This window comes from Mytilus galloprovincialis, chromosome 1 (assembly GCF_965363235.1).
Source record: "Mytilus galloprovincialis chromosome 1, xbMytGall1.hap1.1, whole genome shotgun sequence".
NCBI classification, from domain to species: Eukaryota; Metazoa; Mollusca; class Bivalvia; order Mytilida; family Mytilidae; genus Mytilus; species Mytilus galloprovincialis.
Window position 1 is genome coordinate 117,323,779 of NC_134838.1, and position 17,420 is coordinate 117,341,198.

At 31.3% G+C, this 17,420-nt stretch overlaps 1 protein-coding gene across 4 annotated transcripts in view; it reads left to right on the forward strand.

The window, feature by feature from the left end:
- The window catches only part of LOC143053981 (uncharacterized), a 77,069-nt gene that overhangs the window by 18,378 nt on the left and 41,271 nt on the right, over positions 1-17,420 (forward strand). For 3 of the 4 annotated variants that reach the window (XM_076226812.1, XM_076226819.1, XM_076226829.1), the window contains exons 6-12: positions 830-992; positions 2,910-3,440; positions 9,176-9,481; positions 10,642-10,782; positions 13,015-13,136; positions 14,505-14,563; positions 16,595-16,743. In XM_076226812.1, coding sequence (XP_076082927.1) covers positions 830-992; positions 2,910-3,440; positions 9,176-9,481; positions 10,642-10,782; positions 13,015-13,136; positions 14,505-14,563; positions 16,595-16,743 — 1,471 coding nt within the window. The remainder of the gene's footprint in view (positions 1-829; positions 993-2,909; positions 3,441-9,175; positions 9,482-10,641; positions 10,783-13,014; positions 13,137-14,504; positions 14,564-16,594; positions 16,744-17,420) is intronic. The other variant, XM_076226838.1, reaches the window with a different exon arrangement.

A 17,420-nucleotide genomic window follows, 5' to 3' on the forward strand; every position in this document is an offset into this window, starting at 1 on the left:
TCAAAGATATAACTGCGGTGTTACATTATGATGACTTTTATAATGTAATGCTGCGTGTCAAATAGCAAACGTTAATAGACCAACACGAAACACACAAAATGACATGCAGAGGTAAACATGAAAAAAAAACTAATCTAATGTGTAATAAAATTGAGAATAGAAATGGAGAATGTGCCAAAGAGACAACAACCCGACCATAGAAAAAAACAACAACAGAAGGTCACCAACAGGTCTTCAATGTAGCGAGAAATTCCCGCACCCGGAGGCGTCCTTCAACTGGCCCCTAAACAAATATATACTAGTTCAGTGATAATGAACGCCATACTAATTTCCAAATTGTACACAAGAAACTAAAATTAAAAGTATATTAAATCGGATTTAATAAGAAGAAATATTAAAAAAAGAAAAAAAACCCCACTCAACTCTGTTATCGTTCAAACATTGATTCAGTGGTTTTAAATAAACTCAACTAAGATACCAGAATTATAATGTTGTACACCAGACGAGCACTTCGTCTACAAATTTGCATGATAGAATGATTGGTAATTAATCCTTCCCTGTTCGCTATCATATCATGATATTTGCGGACGGAAGGATTGATGGTTTGGTGGGACAAGTTGATTAGTTTGTTGGAACCTTTTTTTATCTTATTTTGGTAACTGTTTAGTATATGGTAGATGTTTTATCAAAATCTTCAAAAAGACATAACATGTTCGGCTGTTATATTTCTTAAATATCTGTCAGTTTTTTATAAAATTTACATTTTAAATTTTAATTCTTTAACATCTCTGATGCTTTTTGTAAAATGATTACATGTATATGTTTGTAGATCTATGATGGTTCTAGTAGCAACGGTTCTTCAATAGCCACTATAATATTCTTGAGTAGCCCTTCTTATTATAACTCATCAAGTAACAACGTGTTTATTGAATATTCGCGATATGGCGGTGGATCAGACAGTATAGAGGCGTCATACCAAGGCATTATTAAAGGTATCAAAATCTTATATATAACAATTCTATATTTTTTTTATAATTGAATTCCAATATATAGTAGTATCTTTAATCGATTATTATTTTAGATATATATGACCGTGGATCTTCAAATTTGAATATGTTGCAAATCATGATAGTACCAGCCATACTTGGAAAGAATTGGAATTTTTACCAAGAATTAAATTTACAACTATAGGTCATTGTACCTTATTTGTTTTGTTTTTTCTGCAATTATTCCTGTATATGATGCACGAAGTTCCCAATAAGATTCGGAAGGGATCCGAATTAAAAACACGTGAATAGTACCGATATTAAGGGAAATTCCGTTCATACCAATTCTTTTTTAAAATGTTGCCGAAGAACGCTCTTAGAAAAGTAGCAGAAGAAAATGTTTTGAAATAGAATACAGATAAAAATTAGCCCCTCCTCCTCCAAAAAAACAACAAAAAAAGCACAGTATAGCACCAGACATGGAAAATGCTTTGTTGGAATGCAATGAAGAAAGAAGATATTTGACGGAGAAACTTTCCCCATGTGACAGATGAAAATAGTCGCCTTGAAGTTAATGGAGTTGTACAAACGAAATCCGATATAGTTTCGAAAGCTTGCTAAAATTAAAGCCATCACAGTTATGGTTTAAGCTCAATCTACATAGGACATCAACTGTTATTTATTCCTTTCCGTTAATGAAATGCCAAGGCTCTTTCATCGTCACAACATCTGGTATTATAAATAAAATATATCTTGCCTCATGCATGCCTTCAGAAAATCTAAAGGACGTTAAAGAAAACCTGTCATGAGATGTAAGGTATCATAAAATGAGATCTATGTATGTTGGTGTTTACTTTTGTTGCAGTTCAGTGTTTCTGTTGTTCCGTTATTTTTCTCGTTTAGTTTGTGTGTTTCTCTTTGTTTTAGTTTGTAACCCGGATTTGTTTCGCTTAATTGATTTATAACTATTGAACAGCGGTATACAACTATTGTCTATATAATGAGACACATAGTATTTCTATAAGGTTATGAGTCAAATCATGGTGACTAGGTGAAAGACATACTTACTAAACATAAAAATATACAATGTATAAAATGTTTTAAAAAAAAATAGTAAAAGAAACCCATCAACTGATTGTAAACAAATTTTGATTTGTAGATACCTTTTTTGTGTTTTGCCAGTATTTTTGTAAATTTTATCTATTGAAGCCGGAGTTTATGGAATCCAACTACAGTTCTTTAGAACTGACATCATCATGATGACTAATTATTTTGGAACAATAAATTTGTTACACTCCAGCTATTGTCGATATTTGGCATTCTGATGCCAACCTCTATGTTACTTTTCTATTCAAATAGTTCTTTCATTCCTATGATGCAGACTCCACACGGGAGTCTCTAGAAAAGAATTTTTCATCAGCATATGTTTTTGGTTTCATGTCACAATTGTCTTCTGTTTTTTTTATAGATATGTGGTTGTTGCTTACAGGGAAACATTTCACGCAATGTTATTTGATTAATCACATACACTTTTGAAATCTGGTATCTGAAGATGGTAATCCTCGTTTGCCTTCTTGATTTCATATACTATTTTTTGGTTGCGTTAATTTGTGCCTGACAAACAATTATTTGTATAATATTATCTTACAGATTGGATTCTAGTTTGTTCAGGTTGACTGGTTTTTGGCGAAATTTCGACCCTTCATTTTTTTCTATTTTGGTAATATCTTAATGTTCAGAGCATAATTTGTGTTCATAAGTAAACCGACCAAGTAAGTGTTTATTTCTGATTTGGCCTACTTTTAACGAAAAGAATCATTATAGATTTATTTATTTTGATAAATGTTACATAAGAAAAATATCACTTTTCTTGCAAGTATAGTAATTAGAAAAAATGTATATTCTCATTTTTGTTTCATTCAGCCTCGTCCTTAAATCGAGAAAAGCGAACAGCATCATATTCAAAATATGTCGGAGAACATGTAGCTTTAGCCTGCCCACTACAATTAGTCGGATTCAGAGTACAGAAAATACAGTGGACATTTGTAAACAACACAGGATATAGCATTGACCCAATTAAATTTTCCTTTTCTTTAATGAAATACCAAGGGGCTTCCATTTACACTCCGTCTCTCACTATAAAAAATTTAGATCTTAGCGATACTGGAATATACAGGTGTCGGGCCATAAATGCGACTACTAGTACAATTAGTTTATCTGTAAATCTGACAGTCAACACAGTGACACCTAGTTTACCTGTGGTTTCCACAGACAATACAGTAACAACTAGTTTACCTGTGATTCCCACAGACAATACAGTAACAACTAGTTTACCTGTGAGTCCCACAGACAATACAGTAACAACTAGTTTATCTGTGATTCCCACAAACAATGCAGTGTCAACCAGATTACCTGTGGATCTCATAGTAACTACAGAAACGACAACTTTAACAGGTAAATGATATTTGATAACGATACTTCTTCTTCAACTGCTATTTATACCTTTAGTACAACTGCTGATACTACTTCTACTGCTAATGCTGTTACTGATATATATATTACTACCACTTATAGAAATAATTTACTTTAATCGATATATGCAAGATATATATTTTTTAGATATATGTGTAAACACTGCATTGGTCCCGGGTTTTTAGAATTTTGTTATTAACTGCATCAATAATTCTTTATAGAATGCAAACATACAATTTAGTATTTACCCAAAATCAGATATTTTCGTATTTACCAAAAAGTATTCATTTAAGTATTTACACACATACATTTTAGTATTTACCCACAAACCCCTATTTTTTCCTAATGTTTGCTTCTTGAAAAAAGGGGGCTAAAAGGGAAAACGGTAGTATTTATTTCTCCATAGGTGACAATATTACATTTTCTAACTTTATCACGTTTTAAAATAAAAAAACCTGACATGCCCAACGTCATTTTACTATTTTATGAAAAATTAGAAGCCATTTCGAATAATTCTCAAAAAAATATTTCAATGTGTTTCAAAATTAATATTGTACACTTTGCATTAATTCATGAATAAAAAACATAATATATCATACCCTCGCATTCACTTTCAGCACTCTCCCTTCACCTGTCTTTGTCGCATGACAGACCAACATTAAGCCGGGATAATATACTAATACTTTCCCCTATAATAGTTTCCGCAAATTTACATTTTTCTAAAAAGATGGGAGAACATATGTAAAATGTTGTCACAATGGTGTTTAATCACTGTCAGTTTTAGTTTTGTGTTCTTTTAAGGGTATCACAAGCCCAGTAGTCAGAAAAATTTTTTTTTTACTTTTTTGGATTCGAGCGTCACTGATAAGTCTTTTGTAGACGAAACGCTCGTCTGGCTTATATAAAAAATGTAGTCCTGTTATCTATGATGAATTTATTTACAACCACTGGGTCGATGCCACTGCTGGTGGAGATTTATTTCCCCGAGGGTATCACAAGCCCAGTAGTCAGAACTTTTTGTGCTGACATGAATTATCATTGATATTTTTATATTTATAAATTAACTGATTACAAAATTTTGATTTTTTTGAAATACTAAGGCTTTTCTACCTCAGGCATAGATTACCTTAGCTTTATTTGGCAACACTTTTAGGAATTTTGGATCTCAATGCTCTTCAACTTCGTACTTTATTTGGCTTTTTTTTAAAACTTTTTTGGATTCGAGCGTCACTGATGAGTCTTTTGTAGACGAAACGCGCGACTGGCGTATATATAAAATTTAGTCCTGGTATCTATGATGAGTTTATTTATTAACAGCGTCAAGTGCAATAGAAATGCACAGAGACTACTTCTTTCACCATCCTTTCTCCTTTTTCAGTTCCTTGAAAAATGATCAATAGACCTGAATCAAACTTGTTATATTATTTTGCAGGACATAAAGTTATGCACCTGCCATTCTTATATTTGAACGCTAAGAAATGATGCAGAAATGAATGCATAATGAAAACAATCAGAAGATCAATAGAAATAGAAAGCTATCGGAAATGTGTAGCAAGAAAATGTAAAAGTAGACAGCCAAAGTAATATCTCTTACAGGGCACAACGTCAGGGGGAAATCGGCACAAGCAGACTCCAAGATTCATATGGAACAAAAATATTTGAAAAAGGTCAAAATAATAAGGAATATGAAGGGAATTAAAACAAATGACTAAAAAAAGACCAAATCATTTTGACACAAAATTGCAAGGTCTCTGTAGAGAAAAGCGACGACTGAATTAGGAGAGGAAATATGCAAAAAGAGAGGGTTTTGGAAAACTCAAATATTATGCTTAAAGAAAAATAGAAAACAGACAATACTTGCAAGAACCCATAGAGAATAAATTAAGACGATGTGTAATAGAAATGTGATTATGAAAATGATCAAAACAACATCTTGAGAGAAAATACTTTAGTGAAAAGACAAAAAAAAAAACGTCGGATAATGATTTAGAGATGTTCAGACCTATTCGTCGAAAACAAACTGACAATGTCATGGCATAAAAACGGAAGTAGACGAATAACAATCTTCAAAACACATCATATAAAACTAAAGACAGAGCAAAGCGATTCTCATAAAATAAACCGAAGGTGCGCTAAGGTGCTCCGAAAGGGTATGCTAATCCTGCTCTACATGTGGGATCTGCTTAACCTTTCAGAGCACCTGAGAACACCCCCCGTTTTTGTTGGGGCTCGTGTTGCTTAGTCTTAAGTTTTTTTTTATGTTGTTTCTCTGTATTGTTAGTTGTCTGTTTGTCTTTTTATTTTTAGCCATGGCTTTGTCAGTTTATTATTCGATTTATGAGTTTGACTGTCCCTCTGGTATCTTTCATCCCTCTTTTTTCAACAAAGTACATATTCGGAAATGATTATAGAATATAGCTGATAACCTCTGTGCACAGAAAGTGCATATCAGGCACAATTAATGGTGATCTAGTATGAAACTGCATGACATTTTGAAATTACTCCACTACACAGGTAAACCATAGAAATGTGAATTGCTAAATACAAACTGAGAATTTACTTGTTGCGAGTTATGTCATTATAAATTATAACATGAATTGAAAATGGCAAGATGAACGGCTATTAAACGTCAAGTGGCAAATCAAATGCACATTTAAGATGAACCTTGTTACTACGATTATGATTTGAACCTGCTTTGTACTAGAGAAAAACCAAGAGCCTGTTTTAATTTGCTACTTCAGGAGGTAATACCGAGCCAACATGTATTTGCTCTTGCATTGCAATGCTGCGTCCTCGGGGCAGAACTGCAAAAACAATTTCAAAGAGGTTTGACCCGGCTGGGAACAGAATGCACGAGCATCTATGCATGTGAGACGAACTGACTATGACAACCCGGTGATACAGGGGGAAAATGGTATTGATGACTACGTTCAGAATATCATATTGACAGCTATATTTATTTGGAAAAAGAAGAGAAATTAAATAAAATTTGTTGAAATCCAGTAAAGAATATGTAGATTTAAGATAACGACAAAAGATCATGATTCAGCGAAGAGTATACGCCTTTGAGAGAGACGAAACAATTTTGGAAGATTTTGAATTAGTAAGGAAATACTGCTGAGATGAGGCAGAGCTAATGGTAATGATTTGTAAACCAGGTAAAGGAAATATTGATTAGGTATTCCTAAATATCCGAAATCAAGAAAGACTCTCATATTGAAGACAAAGATAATGCAGCAACATACTATTAAATTCTATTTATAGACTACAGCACGAGCAGAGAAATTATCTTATGATACAGCAGGTACAAATCTTAAGGACGAACTGACGAGAAATAGGATACCAATCAATATTAATTATGTGTTCGAACTGAATAAGAAGCAGAAAAAAAACGTTGTTTAGATATTTTTAATTGTAATACTGGTAAATCAAATGAACAGTTCTTCATTGTCTTGTCTATAAGGACTTTTCTACAAAAAACATTATCAAAGACAGTATAAAACACTTGGGTTAGTGTTAATAGAGTGAAATCTTGCAAAGTTACACACTTCTTTTTTCCGTACCATAGTTTTACATTTTAAAGACCTCAAAAGATGCTTCGAAGTTTAAATTAATGAATGTCTCTAATGTTTACGGACACAACAAGATATATGCATCTTATATTTATCGATGTCTACTCTGCAATGACCTGTAACTGAAATGTGACATTTCTATGTTTTACGAATTTTTGCTAGAGATTTATTGTACAATTTTTTTTCACACTTTTCATTGCATTATTAAAAAAAAAAAAGAAAAAGAAAAAGCATTATTACGTAGCCTTTCCGTCTAGTTTTGCGATTAGAAATTTAGAATAAAACGTTGTTATGGGATTTTTTTATATATCTTTTTCTTATCTCCTTAAACATTATTATCTAATTTATCATAGTAGAGCAATATGCATATTTATACATTATTTGAGTTATATCTGTGACCAATCCTGTATTCTCGTTTTCAAAAATAATAAAAATATTAGAAAATAGTCATACTTAGTGATAGTTATAATTACTGAATCATCATCTGTCAAGTAGTCAATTAGTAGAATATTGTGTTTCATATTAAATACAATTGACCATTTTATAAATATGTAGAATTAGTCGCAGTCCACAATGCGTCTTATCATAACAAAACAAACAAACAACACAATAAAGTTTAGCTGGTGGTTATTTCTCGATTGCACTGATTTTGTCTTTGAAAGCTTAAATTTCCTCATACAAGGATAACTTTGGATGGATTCTGCTATTATTTTAGAAAGATCTGCATATGCTTCGGTACTCGTCCATCTTGGCTTTCAAATATTTGGCTTTGAGCGTTTCTGAACAAGATGCATAAAGAAAAGCGATTTGGATGCATGAAATGTATGCGTTTAAGATTTCTCGAGTTTCTTTTAAAACATTTGAGATTAAATGAATTATTTGTACATGTACATGTATGGCAAAAATAGCAAGGGTTCTGTCAGTAAGGAAAATTAAAATAAAAAAGGAAATATAAAATACCGACTCAAAGGAATTCAAATTGGAAAGTCCATTATTTAATGGCAAAATTAAAAGCTCAAACATATCAAATGAATTAAAAACAATTTTCATATTCCTGACTTGGTACAGGCATTTCCTAATGTAGAAAATAGTGGATTAAACCAGGTTTTATAGCTAGCAAAACCTCTCAATCTTATGACAGAAAGATAAAATTTCATTCTATTGAAAACAAATAAATCAAATTTTGAACAGAACACAAAACACACTTTTTCGTTAAAATTTATCCATATCTTTCATAATTTCTATATGTTAGCACGTATTTTACCCAAATATAACATCAAGAATTAAAAAAAAATGCTTTATGGGCATGTTTTGCAGAAAAATATGAACTCGAAAACGATTTGTTAACCTTTTAAATTCCAATATAACCGAATGTGTAAGGAAATAGCACATTGATAGAAACAGAAAAACAGAGATTTTATATTGGTTCAATCGCATTTTGAATATATTATTGCATTTACGATTTATAGACGGGTAAATGATGGTTTTTCATAGCTTCACAACTCATGCAATGCAGATTCATAAAACTTACATGTATTATTGATCTTGTTTGTATCTCATTGCATTTATCTTAAGTCTATTGCAATGCTACATGTTTGTGTGACATTGTCGTATTTAGAAATATAATATTCATATGTATATACATTACTTATATTATTTATCTTTTATAAGTATGCGTTTGTGTTTGCGTATTATGCTAGTAATAACAATTCACTAGATTGACTAATTCTGGACTCGGTTTTGGAACAATTAAATTTGCAAATGATGTGCTGACGGATTTTATGAATAAAAAAAAATGAATAAGCCTACAAAATCTTCAATCGTTTAAATATAATAAAATAATAAAATAAATGCATACTACTAGGTAATTAAGATTGACGTCAATTTCACTTAATTGAGGCAGTTTTTTAAAGACAGAAAACGCTTGTCGAATTTTATTTGTCATTCGCCATGACTTAAAATCAGCTTTACATATGTGACATGGAATAATAATAAATAAAATATTTGACGGTTTGAATTTTGAATTCATCATTTAGTTAGAGATATAGGCTTTTTGAATGTTTATTTTTATATTTTATCGATGACAACGCCTGACGAATAAAGTGAATATAAAAAAATAGATTAATATTAAAAATTGTGTTCCAGCAAAGCCTCCAGTGGTGTCAACAGATAAAACGTTAGTTAACGTTATATATGGACACTCAGCAAAGCTCTCTTGTATAGTCTCTTCAAATTCGCCAATACAATCGGTCACGTGGGAAAAAGAAGTTGGTTCTACAGTGGAGAAATTACAGATACACAGAAATGAGGGAAAATATCAGGGTGGAAACGTTACAAATCCTTCACTTACTATCCTGAATGTTGATGGGAACGATAGCGGAAATTATACCTGTACTGCCAGTAATAGTGTAGGAAATGGAAGCGCTGATACTATTCGGATCGTTGTTATTGGTATGCCAATTGGTTTATAATTTTTTTATACTTATCTGCAATATGATTTATGTTAATTTACTTTGAACATTTCTCTGATTTTCAGGAAATGAAAACTTTAACACATCCATGCTATTGTGAATGTATTTTAACATTGCATTATCATTTTGATAAATGGTCCAAATCTCAATTTGACTCTAAGTGCTCTTTAACGATGATTGGAAGGACTTTGTCAGTCAGTTTGCAGGTCAATGTTTTTACATATATTCGGACTTATACCCCAATAACCATATATAACAGAAAACGTGTATAGTTTTGAGCTAAAACTGATACAATGCCATATAGCTATGAAATTATTTCAAACTCTAAGTGGTTTCAGGGGCGTTTGCATAAAAAACGCATATCTCAGAAAGAAAAAATAAGTTTATTTCATTTATAGTATGTTCATCATTAAAACAGAATTAATCATTTAATCTATTTGACATGTTCATTTTCGTTGGTTAATGATTTGGATTGGTTATTCTTGTTTTACAATTACGACCATATTAAATATGTGAGAACATGGAATAGTTTGGCATTAAAACAAAATTGAGAAGGACTCAGACTCTAATGTTGCTTTAATATGGTTGAGTATTTATTTTAGTTCATATACGGGAAGTATGATCTACTTTTGAATTCATTGTCCTTGTAGACAGACGCCGAGGAATTCAATAGAAGGTTCAGGTTAACATTATAACATTATCTGGTTATAAATGTCTGGTATCATAAAATGTGATGTATGTACTTTAACGGAGATAAGAGTCCGACTAACTTATTGTCTGATTGATTAAATTGGTAGATTCATCATCAGTTGGACAAATATAGAATGCAAAGAAGGAGATTGATATTTAGTATAATTAATGTTTTATACAGTTGATGCATCCGAAACGCTATTCTGGTTTAACCTTCAGGGACACTCAAAAGCAAAGGATGTACATACAGTACATACGCTATATAAAAAAGGGGAGATTAAACGAATATTCGAGACCAGCGTAGGTTAACTTTGCAATTATCAGTCAAAATGGTGAAAAACCCGAAAAATCTTAAATACTACATTTTTTTAACCTTTTTATTCATTGGATCCTTAATAGGATGCAATCTATTAATAATGTTAATGATTTAAATATGATATCTAATTTCAGATATTGACGAATGTCAAAACCATACCTTAAACAATTGTATACAGGATTGTGAAAACACATTTGGTTCATTTGTTTGTCGTTGTTGGAGAGGCTACACTGGTGATGGGAACAGGAATTGTAAAGTAGACAACGCTCAAATAGGTAAAAACAATATTTACAATATTTTGACTATTCCAGGTTGTATAACTTGATTAGAGAACAAACATTTTAATAGCAAAAACAAAAATTTAAACTAAAGTTTTTTATATTCTTATTGAATCCTTTAATGATTTGCTACTGTAGAATTTCTTCTTAGAAAACAACTTTATACATTTGATAAACCGAACTACACATTTTCATCAGAACTGCCAAATAACCTTTTCTTCTACCTTTGCATTCTGTAAAAGAAATAACTTCAAGTATACACAAGCACGTTATGATTAGTACATGATAACCTACACAAATACATATCGTGAACAATCATCAATGTTCATGTGGTTCTTCTGTTGAATATGTCCTTTACGTTTAATAAAATTATTTAATTTGAAAAATAATCATATTGAAGCCCTTTTGTTTGGAAATGATGCATATTATTATGAAAATATTTCAAAAATGTTTGATAAATATGTTGTTTCAATAGAAAATATCACAGAATACCACAGATTTATCAACAACAATTTCAATATGTAAAATTCTCTTGTACTGCAATATTTTAAAAAGGTCAACATCAATCAAAAATATTGTTCGTTTTACTTATTCTTCCTGCTTTAATTACTTGAAGTACTTTAAAATTAATGTTTGTTTCAATTTTTCTATATACTCTAAGTCAGTTTGATAATCAAACTGATTACTTTAACCTACATCTTTGATATATTACAATTACGTAGATTGCTTTGTATTTGGTTTTGAGTAAAGCTTTCATTAATATCATGTAATGTCTAGATGGTTCTTTTCAAGTTCATGAACACATTTCAAATCAAGCTGTGGTATAAACAAGGCAAACTTCAATCGTATTATATAGTATATTATAAGTACGTCTGAGTCAGTGAAAACTCTACAACAGATTAATCCATCGGATCACCAGCAATGATGGTGATACATGGCTGTGTACATTATGTATATACAACTCGTCTAAACATCAACCCAACAATGTTAGATCTGTTAATTTGCTTTTGCAAATTTTTCGTTCTCCCCTCGCCGCAGGGTTGGCAAAAACCCGGGTTTTATGAGTATTGCCCAGCCCAGTGGGAAATACTGGGAAAACCCAGGGTTTTACTGGGTTTTACCGGGTAATACTGGGCAATACTGGGTAATATGAAATACTGGCCTAAATTTTTGAAGAGGATTCAGTGATTAAACACAAATGCAATACATTAAAGATATAATTATATGTAAACACAGTTTGATTTATAAATAAGTCTCATAATCGTTTAAGAGACTTATAATACAAATGTATATATACATTTGAGAATGTATTATTCTAGCAACTCTGAGACAAGTGTACATGAAGACACATTAGACAAATATAAAAGCAGAAAGCCTTTCTCAATAATTATCCTAAAAATCTAGTAAATCACCCATCTGTCTAGATTGGTCACACTCTTAACATTCATTTAAAGCCAAGTAATTCATTTATTTCAAATATATATAACTAATATTAAGAATTAACAATTGCATGTAAGAAAAAATTCTTTTAAATAATATCTATGTACATCACTAATTAGTAAGTAATTATTCAGAATAGAACACAGATATGTTTATATAACAATAATCAGCCTTTTCATTTCTATAAGTGTTAATGACATGACCCTGTAGGGTGTTTATTTAGCAATATGATTGTATGACAATTTGAATTTACCACACTGCAATAAAATGTATTTTTTTTGCAAAGATTGAATTATTGAAACAATGATAGGAAATTAATAAGCTATCCTAAAATGTGCAAATCATGTATTCTGCCTACATGTATAGAATAAGTGGAGAGGAGAATGAAATTGAATTTTCAATCTTCTAGCAATGACTATCAATGGTTATCTGTATAAAATGTATATATTTAGCTATAACACTATGAAACTACCACAAGTCTTTAGTCTGTTGTGTTGAAATAAGCTTAACTAATCATATTGCCCAGTATTGCCCACTAATACCCATTTCAGGGAGTATTGCCCAGCCCGGGAAAACCCGGGTTTTCCCACCTGGGTTTTCCCGGGCGGGTAATACTTTGCCAACCCTGCCTCGCCGGGATTCGAACCCATGCTTCTGAGATATCGTGACACCAAAACGCCTGCACTGTAGCCGTCCCGCTAGACCACAAATATATATATATATATATTAGAGCTATGTTGATATGGTTAGTTTATAAAATTTATTCAGCTACCATGTTTTTATCAACAGCAAAATATTTAAGAACTGCAGTGATTTCCATAACTGTTGAAGGTCCATATCAATGGAATGCAAGCTTGTATGATGTTAATTCCAACTATTATAAATACTTCACATCACAATTTGTTAAAACGGTATGTTGATCAATACAAGGCTTTAGGTGAAATGACTTGTTCTGTTTTCTTATGCATTTACATGAAAAGACATTTACATGAAAAAAGAATCGAATTAAGGGAACAAACAAAAGACTGGAGAAGAATATATAGCAACTGATTATCATTTTGATCATATTAGAACTCAACGAATATGGGTGAAACTAGGTGTTCTGGAAGAGTTATTAGTTATTAACCTACTAAAGACATAACAAAATATAATTATTGCAAGGCAGAAAAAGTTACAGATATCAATGCATGTCTCTTTTCTTAAATTTTATGACCGTATCAAATTTGTAAATATCGGTTCGCACAAAATCTACCAGGGGTCGCTTTTCTACAAGACCAACCTACTATAACAATACAATATTTAAAAGACGAATACATAATTATGAATCATGCAAAACATGGGTAGCAATTTTCACCCATTGAAATGATCGTGCCATATATTAAGCCGATAAGCAATTTTGCATTCAAAACAAAGCAGGACTATTTTATACAAATGATATGACATTGACGCCTAGTTGTTTGGAAACGATTTATAGAATTCTAAAACTATTAAAAAATGTTCGATAAATTTCATTTAACGGTCAAAATATATATTCTACAAGTCAGCCATCTTATTTCTGCCTGGTTCTATTTCTCTGTTTTTATTATTTTTTTTCTTTCTATTCTTTTTTTTTATGTGATTGTATCTTTAACTTCTTCATTTGCCATTTATTAATACTGTTAATTTTCTGTTCCTGTTTAACATTAATAATGCACATCATTATATGTGAATTGTTAATATAAGAACATAAGAAAAACTTGTGTTCCATCCTGTTGCTTAATTATGGCAATAATTTACTATTATACCTATCCTATCCAGTACTATAGAAATACTTCATATAACATTTCATTGCATATAAGAAAATAACCATCACTGGAAGTTAACCAATCAAATTTCTCCCTTTATTAAACATGTGTACATGCTTGAGTTACCCTGTAACCTCAAGTTTACAAAATCTTCTATAGAAACCCCAAATAAAAAAATAATGGTGCTTTAAAATACCCAAGACATAATGTTTATAAAACAGAAATGTTTTAATGCAATAAAATGTAGGAATAATTACCTACAACTGTCAAATTCAAGGGAATATTTTTGTTATGACCTTATTTCGTATACAACCGGATATGATGTACCATTATTTGGTGGTATAACACCTATATCGATATCGACATTTTTTGTCCACATTTTTTTCAAATTAACCCCTAGTTAATCCGAATTAATATGAAACATTTAATTGTCAGTTCATCTTCAACGTATAAGTTTGAATGACTCATTGATTATCTTTCGTCTCTCTTTTACAGGCAAATGAAATTGGCCAAACACATCCTGGATACAGAGAAACAAAGATTATAAGTTTAAGGTAGGTTTTATGCCTTCGGTGGAGCATATCTAGATACACATTCATCGATCAGTTTAGACGTTGTCGAAGGTCCCACAAGATGAATGAATAAATTGAGAGTTCACAAGTTATGACAAAGTCACGTCAAAAGATATAAACATGACATGAACATGTACCTACCAGGATACCTGCATTATCAAAACGAGATTTTTATTCAGTAAAGATGATATATAAAGGCAACAGTAGTATACCGTTGTTCGAACTTCATAAATCTGTAGAGAAAAAACAAATCCGAGTTACAAACTAAAACTGAGGAAAACGCATTAAATATAAGAGAACTACGACACAACAGAAACACAATATTAAATGTAACCGAGTTACTGCAACTATTTCAAAATTTACCACTTGTGTGACAACGTATATTTCTTCCGCCTATCAGAAATCCCCCAAAAAATTTGTTATCAACCGGTAAAATATCTGTTTTTATTGGAACACATTTACTATTCCGTTTATTTTCATTAGAGACAAATACTGTAAAGTTCTAGTGGAAATAATATTGCGGAATATCTTTCCCATTTAGAACTTTATTTTAAAAGAACTTCAATTTCATTTCTTATTATAATCCAATTGATATGTTAAAGTTAACACTGAATCAGCAACCTCTAGATTGTGGATGATATGTTAAAGTTAACACTGAATCAACAACCTCTAGATTGGGTTGATATGTTAAAGTTAACACTGAATCAGCAACCTATAGATTGGGTTGATATGTTAAAGTTAACGCTGAATCAGCAACCTCTAGATTGTGGATGATATGTTAAAGTTAACACTGAATCAGCAACCTCTAAATTGGGTTGATATGTTAAAGTTAACACTGAATCAGCAACCTCTAGATTGGGTTGATATGTTAAAGTTAACACTGAATCAGCAACCTCTAGATTGGGTTGATATGTTAAAGTTAACACTGAATCAGCAACCTCTAGATTGGGTTGATATGTTTAAGTTAACAGTGAATCAGCAACCTCTAGATTGGGTTGATATGTTAAAGTAAACAGTGAATCAGCAACCTCTAGATTGGGTTGATATGTTAAAGTTAACAGTGAATCAGCAACCTCTAGATTGGGTTGATATGTTAAAGTTAACAGTGAATCAGCAACCTCTAGGGATTTCTAACCTGATATTTTTGTTATCTGCGATTCATATCTCATGTTTACCCTTTCTCATGAATACTAAGAAACAAAAGTTAGTGTTCGTGTGTTTCTTTGTCAATTGTATTCTCCAATTTATTTATATTGTAGTCCTGTAGTGTTGAGTTGTCATCTTAATGTTATATTTCACATGGCTATAAAAGGGGAGGTTTGGCATGCCACAAAACCAGGTTCAACCCGCCATTTTTTTCTTTAAAAATGTCCTGTACCAAGTCAGGAATATGGCCATTGTTATATTATAGTTCGTTTCTGTATATTTTAACGTTGCGTCGTTTGTTTTCTCTTATTTTTGAGTGTAAATTCACATTGCGATAAGACGTGTCGCGGTACTTATCTATCCCAAATTCATGTATTTGGTTTTGATGTTATATTTGTTATTCTCGTGGGATTTTTTCTGTTGCTTGGTCCGTTTCTGTGTGTGTTACATTGTAGTGTTGTGTCGTTGTTCTCTTATATTTAATGCGTTTCCCTCAGTTTTAGTTTGTTACCCCGATTTTGTTTTTTGTCCATGGATTTATGAGTTTGAACATCGGTATACTACTGTTGCCTTTATTTAGGACATTCTACTTAAAATTAATATATTTAACAGTTTCAAAACCAGAAGGGGTTATAAATATTACGAAAATATACTGTTATATATTTTATGTGATGATTGATACGTGGTTCTTGAAGTTTTAACTTTTTTTTTTATCATTCGTTTCTATTTTATTTTTTTTCTTATATAACCAACATTTATAAGAGTCATACACATTTAGCGATAGTTTTTTTTCAAAAACTGTTTGATGGTCTCTTACTATAACTAAGGAAAGAAAATGAATAAAATAGATAACATTTAACATTTCAGACCTGGAAGCATAGATGTAGATCATGGTATCATAATGGACAAGTCATCAAATTTACCAATGCTTCTTCAAAATATACAAAGGAACGTTACAATGCAAACATTTGGAAACTTCACAGTCACGAATGAAACTGTTCGGAGCGTCCAGGGCTGTAAGTAAAAGAAGGCAAATATTAAGAGTACAATAGTTCAAATATGTTTTTGAATATGATATAAATCTCCAGCAGACGTAAAAGGACTATTTAGAACGAGAAAAACAAATGAGACAACAATCCACAAGAGAAACGAATGACATAGTAAGCAATAATTGGTCACCATATGGACTTCACTTATGTGCAAAACCCATGTCGTGTAGTATTAAGTATGTTTCAGGGTTAATATGTTTGCTATATCTCTACATCCCCTAATTTGGGACAGGGATGGGATAAGCTGTAATCAGTCGTAAAAAAGTTTATTTCATTGGATCAAAATCAACCACGAAAAACGTTTAAAAAGATTTAAGACACAAATTACCGATATCAGAGTACTTTCTGTTAGTGGAAGGATATTCAAAAGCGTTAACAACTTAAACATAAATCATGTGTCATGGACAAATATATCAAACAGTAAATATCCAACAAATTTACTGTAAAGACGTCGTTAACAGTCTGACACAAAACATTAAATTCCTAAATAAAATTAGGATCGTAAGTAATCGTAACTGTACATAAAGATTTCGTTTTATTGGTTTTGATTAGTCTTTTGTATTTTATTTTTCTTTCTAAGCTGTTTGATAGAAATAGTATTCTATAAAAGACGCCCTTTTAAAAGCATCAAATAGTTATTTTTC